The 7,653-nt window shown below is 37.0% G+C and overlaps 1 protein-coding gene across 1 annotated transcript in view; it reads left to right on the top strand.

Moving 5' to 3' along the window:
- The window catches only part of LOC104525954 (ELKS/Rab6-interacting/CAST family member 1), a gene marked incomplete at its 3' end in the record, with an annotated part of 30,839 nt that overhangs the window by 19,473 nt on the left and 3,713 nt on the right, over window positions 1-7,653 (top strand). Inside the window, exon 5 of the mRNA XM_010169260.1 lies at window positions 3,355-3,522. Coding sequence (XP_010167562.1) covers window positions 3,355-3,522 — 168 coding nt within the window. The remainder of the gene's footprint in view (window positions 1-3,354; window positions 3,523-7,653) is intronic.

The raw sequence follows: 7,653 nt of genomic DNA, 5'->3' as shown, positions 1-7,653 counted from the left end.
AGAGCGGAAGAGAAAATGAGTGACCAGTTGTTGAGCCTTCTCTTCATTTCTTTGTCGCTTGTAGTTACTTGGATTGAAACAGGCTGACTAGAAGCTGACAAATGCTAAATATTTAAAAGCATAACAATGTCGTGACAGGTAGAGCAACTGAAGGAAGAGCTAAGTGCCAAAGAGGCTCAAGGGGAGGACCTGAAAAAAAGAGTGGCTGGTCTCCAGGCCGAGGTCTCTGCAGTAAGATTTATCTTTTGTGTGCAGTGGCCATTCACTGGGGCTTGCTAGCTGTCTGGCTTTTGGGGGTAGCTTTTCTTCTCTTCCTTTCTTTATGACCTGATATAACAGTAGAACTAACAGCCTGCTCAGCCTTGTAGCTACCTTTTTATTCACATAGTTTTGGTGTCCGTAACAACACTCTTCTACTGAACGTCTATATTTATTTTGTTACTGTTATTTTATTTATTTTAACAGTATGAGCTGTTTTATCAGTAACTTACTCTTTCGAAGCAGATTTTCAAAAGTATTCAGCACCCATTTTGGGGCCATGCTTTCAAAGAGATTTGCTTTCTTTAATAGAAGAAAAAATAATTTGCAAACATATGTGTAACATCGTTTCCCAAAAAAAAAAAAATTACCAAAAGCTGGATGCTGAATGCTTTTTAAAACAGATTTTTTGATTTTTAGCAGCATGAATTTAGGTTGTTCCTGTGCTGTGAAATTAGTGCATTTGCTGAGTGATCATAGCGTCTCACCGAGAAGGGAGATGTGAGCACTTAATGTTGCCTTAACTTCTCTTGTGACTCGGAGTGGTACTTGCTGTGTTCTTCCTGAAGAGCTTTAGCACGTTGGCAAATGGGGATTTCTAGAGAACGTGATCTTAGGGTGCTCCTGGGGAATTTTGATGTAATGAAATGTGGTTGTGTTTAGATGAGAACATTTCACCAAAACACAAGTATTTAGGGTAAACATCTCTCCTGAGATGAATCCAAACAGAATTTAACTTTTCAAATTAAAACCAAACTGCTTTGAGAGAGTTTTACTGTAATTTAGGCTACCTGCTACTTGGAAAAAATATTGTGTCACCTGAAATGTTTTATGGAGACGTTTGAGTTTAGGAACTCCAGAAAACAGAACTAGTAGTTTGTATTTTCCTAGCAGTCTTGTGCAACTGGTTGTACTGGCCAGTAGCTGACAGCAGAAACAGCGCTGCTAACATCAGTACTTTTGTGTCTAAGGTGGTTAATGGGTTATATCTAAGGTGGTTAATAGGTTATATCTAAGGTCAAATAGGTGGTGAAATCACTGTGAACATATTTGCTTTTAGTAAAAAAAATGAAAAAAAACCCCCCCACAACCTACCATGTTTGAATTAAGTGAACAATAAACTATTGAAGAGTTCTATAAATTAAATTCTTCTCATACTCCTTCCTATTATTCCATTTTAAATGATTAGTCTGTGTGAGGTTTTTTAAGATACGTGTCCTCTTTCTTCCACTCCCCTCTTCCCTGTCCCCTCACGTGTGCTATTTCATGCTGGAACACAGCAGTCCTTGATGGCACATTTGATGCTATTTTAATACTCTTCAGTAAAAGAGTTCTCTGTCTTTAATTGCCCAATTGTTGTCAAACCATATTTACGCAAGCTTTTTCTCTTTAGTTATTTCTACTACTATGTGCTAGTAGAAATGTGCTACCATTTATTCTAATTAAAAGTAAAAATTTTTTAAAAAAATATAAATTATGACCTGTATAAATTTAATTTTGTTCTTGACATCTTCCCAAAAATGGATGGATAATTTTTTTAGACTTAGATGTCCTTTAATTTCTGTTTTGAAGCATCGTACAACATACTTTTGGGATTGAGGGAATTTTTTCTTTTTAATGTCACAAACAAAATTGTTAAAGTTAAAAAGGTGTAAAATTGTTTAGTTTTTAGAGATATGTCCACCTGTGCTATATAATTTATAAAAGTAAAGTATTGCTGTTTTATTCTGTGAGAAGTATCAGAGGCAAACCAGAATGGTGGTTATAAACTTGGACATCCAAATTTAAACTTCTCTATTCTCTTTAATTAAAAAAAAAAATAAAAAAATTCTTCAGATATTAATTAGAATTGTCCTGAGTGATGATTGCACTCAGAATGAGATTTCATCTCCTTTCTATGCTTAACTTTTAACATTTCTGCTTGTATTTTTAAATGATAATCCAACCTACATTCGTTAAAATAAATTGACATTTTTGTACTGATTTAATTCACTAAATTAAATCTAGGAAATTGCTCTCAACAAAGTGCAGTTCCACAAACAATTTTCCTGTTGTTTTGATGTATATTTGCACCTGCTTTACGAAGCTGCCGTAAGTTAAGACGTATTTCACAGAAGACTGAAGTGCTGGTTTTGTAAATAGTGGGATGAGCAGAGGTGTCTTTGCATTCTCTGTAAGCATACTCTGACGTTACAAAGCAAACATCATGCTTCTGAGAGAGACCTCTGGGTATCTCATCTTTTCTGATACTGCTAGGTAAGGGTATTTTCTTATTACAGTTCTGCTCCATCTTCATTAAAAACTTACCCCTGTTAAGTAACTGGTTTTGGTCAGTCCTTTGAAAGATGACTACGAATAGATGTAACTGTTAAAAAGAAGCTCTCTTAAAAAAATGATGCTATTGCTCCCCCCTCTTTTTCCTCGTATCTTTTGCTTATATCACACAAAATTTTGCTGACCTTCCATTCAAGATAACTGAAAACTTCACAGTTCTGTAGGATAAGTATGTTGAGTTGTTGGAGCAGGTCCAGAGGAGAGCCAGGAAGATGGTCAGAGGGCTTTAGCCCCTCTCTGCTGGAGAGAGGTTAAGGGAGTTGGGCTTGTTGAGCTTGGAGAAGAGAAGGCTCCAGGGAGACCTCACTGCAGCCTTCCAGTGCCTGAAGGGAGCTTAGAAACAGGAGGGAGAGAGACTTTGTCCATGGGCAGAGAGTGACAGGACAAAGGGAGATGGTTTGAAACTGAGAGAGGGGAGATTTAGGTGAGATCTGAGGAGGGAGTTTTTCACCCAGAGGGTGGTGAGCCAGTGTCCCAGGTTGTCCAGAGAAGCTGTGGCTGCTCCTCCCTGGAAGTGTTTGTGGCCAGGTTGGATGAGGCTTTGAGCAACCTGGTCTAGTGGAAGGTGTCCCTGCTGCTGGCAGGGGGGTTGGAACTGGAGGAGCTTTCAGGTCCCTCCCAACCCAAACCATTCTGTGACTCTATGATTCTGTAAGTTCAGAGTATCATACTGTTTGTTGGTAGTTCTGTGAATTTATAGTTATTTTTTTGAGGAAGGTATAAATTATTTTTCCCATTGACCATCTTTTCTTTTTTTTTCAGATTGGTCAGGTGAAACAGGAGCTGTCACGCAAAGACACCGAGCTGCTGGCCTTGCAGACGAAGCTGGAGACCCTCACCAATCAGTTCTCTGACAGCAAGCAGCATATTGAAGTTCTGAAAGAGTCTCTTACAGCTAAAGAGCAAAGAGCTGCCATCCTGCAGACAGAGGTGAAGTGGGCAATTCTGTACTTACTGACTTCTCATAGACAAAGAGATAAAAAGCATTATTTCTTTTCTTCTCGTTTAGGTTATACAGTCCCATAGCTATGCAGTACTGCGAGGTCTGAGCACGTTGTATCTTTGATTCTGTGTTTGATTGTCTAGGCCAGGGGATTGATCACAAAGACAAATATGTGTATATAAGTGCACACATATTCCTGTGGATAAATACATGCTTGTACGACATGCTCCACTGCCATGCAGTCACTAATAATATTTTCCCTAGGCACAGCTAAAATGGAAGTTGCAATGCCTGAGCTGAAGGGATTTATTTATGGGCTTTCATGTTTTATGATGCATATTCCAAGATAAAGCAAAAATAGTTTCAAAATTCTGTTTCAATAACGAATGCTCAATAAATTCCTATATTATGTAAGGCACAAGTGTATATCGGAACATCAAATGGATAATAAGTACAGCATAAATCTATTGCTTCTGGACCTTCTTGAAGAACAGGAGATGCTGTATGAAGACAGCATTTCAATCCCCTGGCTTGGAAAATTGTAGTGTTAGTCGAAGTCCAAGAGATGGCAGTCATGCATCAAAAAATGTTTCTGTTGTTACAGCTAAAACAATGAAAAGCCAAAGGAGCTGTGAAACAAGGCACGCAGAAAATTTGTGGGTTCCACCGGTAGAAAGATTCCGTATTACAGGAGTTTAAGAGAATTTATTTGAACTTGTGACCCTTGTGTAGCTTCCCTTTAGCCCTGTTCAGTGAATCTATGGGTGCACATGGCCTTGTCCACGTGCAGAAATCAAGTTAGGTAGTAAGTATCTTCCACGATGACTCTTCTGATTATTCTCAGATTTTTGTAGAAGTTGAAATTGCATTTGTCAGTATAACTGTGAAAGTGTACTAAGTTACAACCATAACCTTGTTAAATTTGTTCATTCATTTTTACTAGTCGGGAACGTATCCTAGATTCATACATGTTTATTTTAAAAAATAATTGCATTTCAAAAATATCATTAAAAGTAGGTATTGTGTGAATAAACATTTTAAATGTAGATTGCAGCTTTGGATCCATTACAGTGATTGAAAAGAATGTAGATATATTAAAACACTGTGCAGTATTGTTACAAACCTCTGAAGCTAGAAAAGCATTTCCCTTCTTACTTTTAAATAATAAAAAGCAGTACTTCTCTGTCCATGAGAGACAAAGTTCTTGAAAGAATGTACTTTTTTACAAGTCAAAACATTTCACTAGATGGTCATAATTCCAGCTGTTCTGGTAGGTAAACATATTTATTCAAATAAAATGTACGGAATTGAAACAAAATATTTAAGACAAAAAATACTTGGTTATATCCCATTGATAGATAACTCTTGATAGTTATTCAGAACTTCTTAATTTTATTATAGCTGAAGGCCAAGGTACTTTTTTAATATAGAAAATTATTCTACTTTCTAACTTGTAATATCACTAAATAATCATGGAGAATATTTGTTCTTCACTGAGTTCTTCCAAATGATGTTCACATATAGCGTCAAAATACAAAACCAAATGGGATTCTTCCTCCAAAACACGTGAACTCTTTTTTACCAATAAAAAGTGGTTGAAAGGTAGAGGGAGAAAGAGAGTTTTTCTGTTTACTGCTTTTACATTTTTCACATAGTTTTTGCTTCCAGATACCGTAAGTGAAACCGAACAACTACGTTAACTGCTTTTCTGTTTACTGCTTTTACATTTTTCACATGTAAGTGAAACTGAACAACTACGTTAACTGTGAAAGGTGATTTTCTGTCTGTGGAGCTAGAACATTAACAATACTGGTTTAAAATGATGTTTTTATGATAGATTTAGTGGATTCAATACAGCCTAGCATGTTCTCCAATGTAAGATGTAGCAGTCTGGTATGGATTTAACACATACAAAGTGCTGTTGATGATCAGGCTATTCCCTTGTATCAAAGTAGATATTCAGAATAATCCATTTACGTTCCTGAGATTTTTTATGTAATTCCAAGAAAGCATTTATACATTTTGAAAGATCTTTCTTATCCTTGCTGACATTCTTGACAAAAAGCTCAAGGATTCAATCATCCTACACAGTTACCTTTCTTCTGTCCTCACAAGTGATCTTCTCGAGTATAGGAATGAAACACATTGATGGATAAAATACAGCATTGAGGTGTTTGTTGTTGCATCCTGTGATTTATTTGGATTTTTTTTTATTTTTTTTAAGGAAAAGATACCTTTCTATACAAGAGTTTTCACTGGGAATAGGGTAGGAATGTGAGATCCTGCCTGGCCTCACTTGTTGACAGCACTGGTCAATGTTAAAACATAACTAGCTTCTCTCAAGACACCTGAAGAGAGTTGTGAGGAGGAAGAGAGGTGCATTTTCAGTCGCATATTGGCAGCCATCTTCATAGGGGATTGGTATTTTAAAGTTGTGTTTAAATCAATATTTTGAGAGGAAAGAGTATACTTTCATAAGCCTCTGCCTTTTAGTCTTCTGTTAAAGAAACTGCAGGTAGGCTGGGAAAAGATGTTGGTCTAATATAAAAAAAAAATGGATTTGCCATCTGCCAAACTACAACTACAAAGAACAGCGAGCTGTTTGTGGGGTGTTTATCTTGAGGGCTCTTGGGTGGAGAGGATATTGTGGATAGCTTTTCAATTTCTGAAGGAACATTTAAAAATAGCTCTAAAAATATACAATCGCTTTGTAAACAAAACAGAAAATAAATCAATATTTATTTTGGAATTAAGACTTCATTCATATAAAGATTGTGTTTTGCCCAGTGAACCCTTTAGCTTTGGTCAGTGCCAGAAGGTATGTGGCTTCAATGGGAGGTTAAATTAATCAGTGAGAACATTCCCCCTTTTTTTTTTTTTGTACACTGCCCAAGCTGGCATGGTTCTGTAATTGGTCTGGTTTATATGGTGAATGCAGATTAATATTCAGTAGAAAAATGAATCCAATCCTCTGGAAATATTTTATTTGCTCTGAATGTCTCAGTAGAACATAAAATTCTTTAAGGGTCTTTCTTTAGTGGTGCTTATAGTGGTATTTTGAAACTATCATAGACTCTCCCAAATCAGAGACAGTTTGGGAGTGGATCACGTTTAGTGAGGAATGTGCAAATGGAAGGTGACTTGGTAGCACCAGCTACATCAAGACCTTACGCTGATGCCTGCAAACATTAAGCTCAGCTCACAGAACTGAGTTCACCATGTTTAGATATTGAATACCATGTGCTAGAGATTGTGGAAGAACAGTTGAACTGATGTCTGACCCGAGCAGACCCTGGGAGCAGTACATCTGTCCTGCTTTGGGTTTATAAACCCAGCAAGAACCAAACAGGCCCTGCACAAAGCCAGCTATGTCCATCTCTACTCCATGGTGTAGTCAAAGTTGTCCAGATAACTGAGAGCTGTATGTTCATAAAGAATTCACTCTCAGTTCTTCTACAGACTGTACTGGGTATTGCTATAATTTGTATAAGAAGGCCAAGAGTCCATCCTAATGTAATTAATAACAAAGATCAATGTCAAAAGTAGAGAATTAATTCTTGTGAACTACCACCACATTCTTAATCAGTCAGCAAACATAACTTTTAAGTCTCAATTACAGCCTACACTATCAGGAAAACAGCTTAACCAGGTTTTGTGTTTATATGATGTGTTTGCAAGGTAGTAATAGAATGGCCCCAAACTGAGCCTTTTGAAAATATACTCATTTCAGGTCCTTGGAGACTTCACATAGCAATATCTACAGTAGGATAAAAGCAACATTTCACCTCACATACCAAATATGTTTGTGTCTTCCTCTGCATTTCTCAATTATCTTTGAATTCTGAGTGCTGACAGAATTACTTCAACATCTACTTTAAAAAGTAGCTGACTCTTTATAGAAACCATAGCAAGCTCTAAACAGGTATTTTGGGACTGATGCTCTGTCTGTTCCTTTTGCTGCTCTTAATGTAATCGTACCAACAGAGATTTGAAAGCTTGGAGTTTTGCCATTATAGGCAAATCAGGGCTTGGATATAACATAGGGGAAACTCTACCTGCTGATAGAACTTAATGGAATATGGCTTGGGTCACTGCTCCAAGTCAATAGTTCACCCATG

The sequence above is a fragment of the Antrostomus carolinensis genome, unplaced genomic scaffold, assembly GCF_000700745.2.
Source record: "Antrostomus carolinensis isolate BGI_N321 unplaced genomic scaffold, ASM70074v2 scaffold1436, whole genome shotgun sequence".
NCBI classification, from domain to species: Eukaryota; Metazoa; Chordata; class Aves; order Caprimulgiformes; family Caprimulgidae; genus Antrostomus; species Antrostomus carolinensis.
This window is presented reverse-complemented; position numbering and strand designations above follow the sequence as displayed.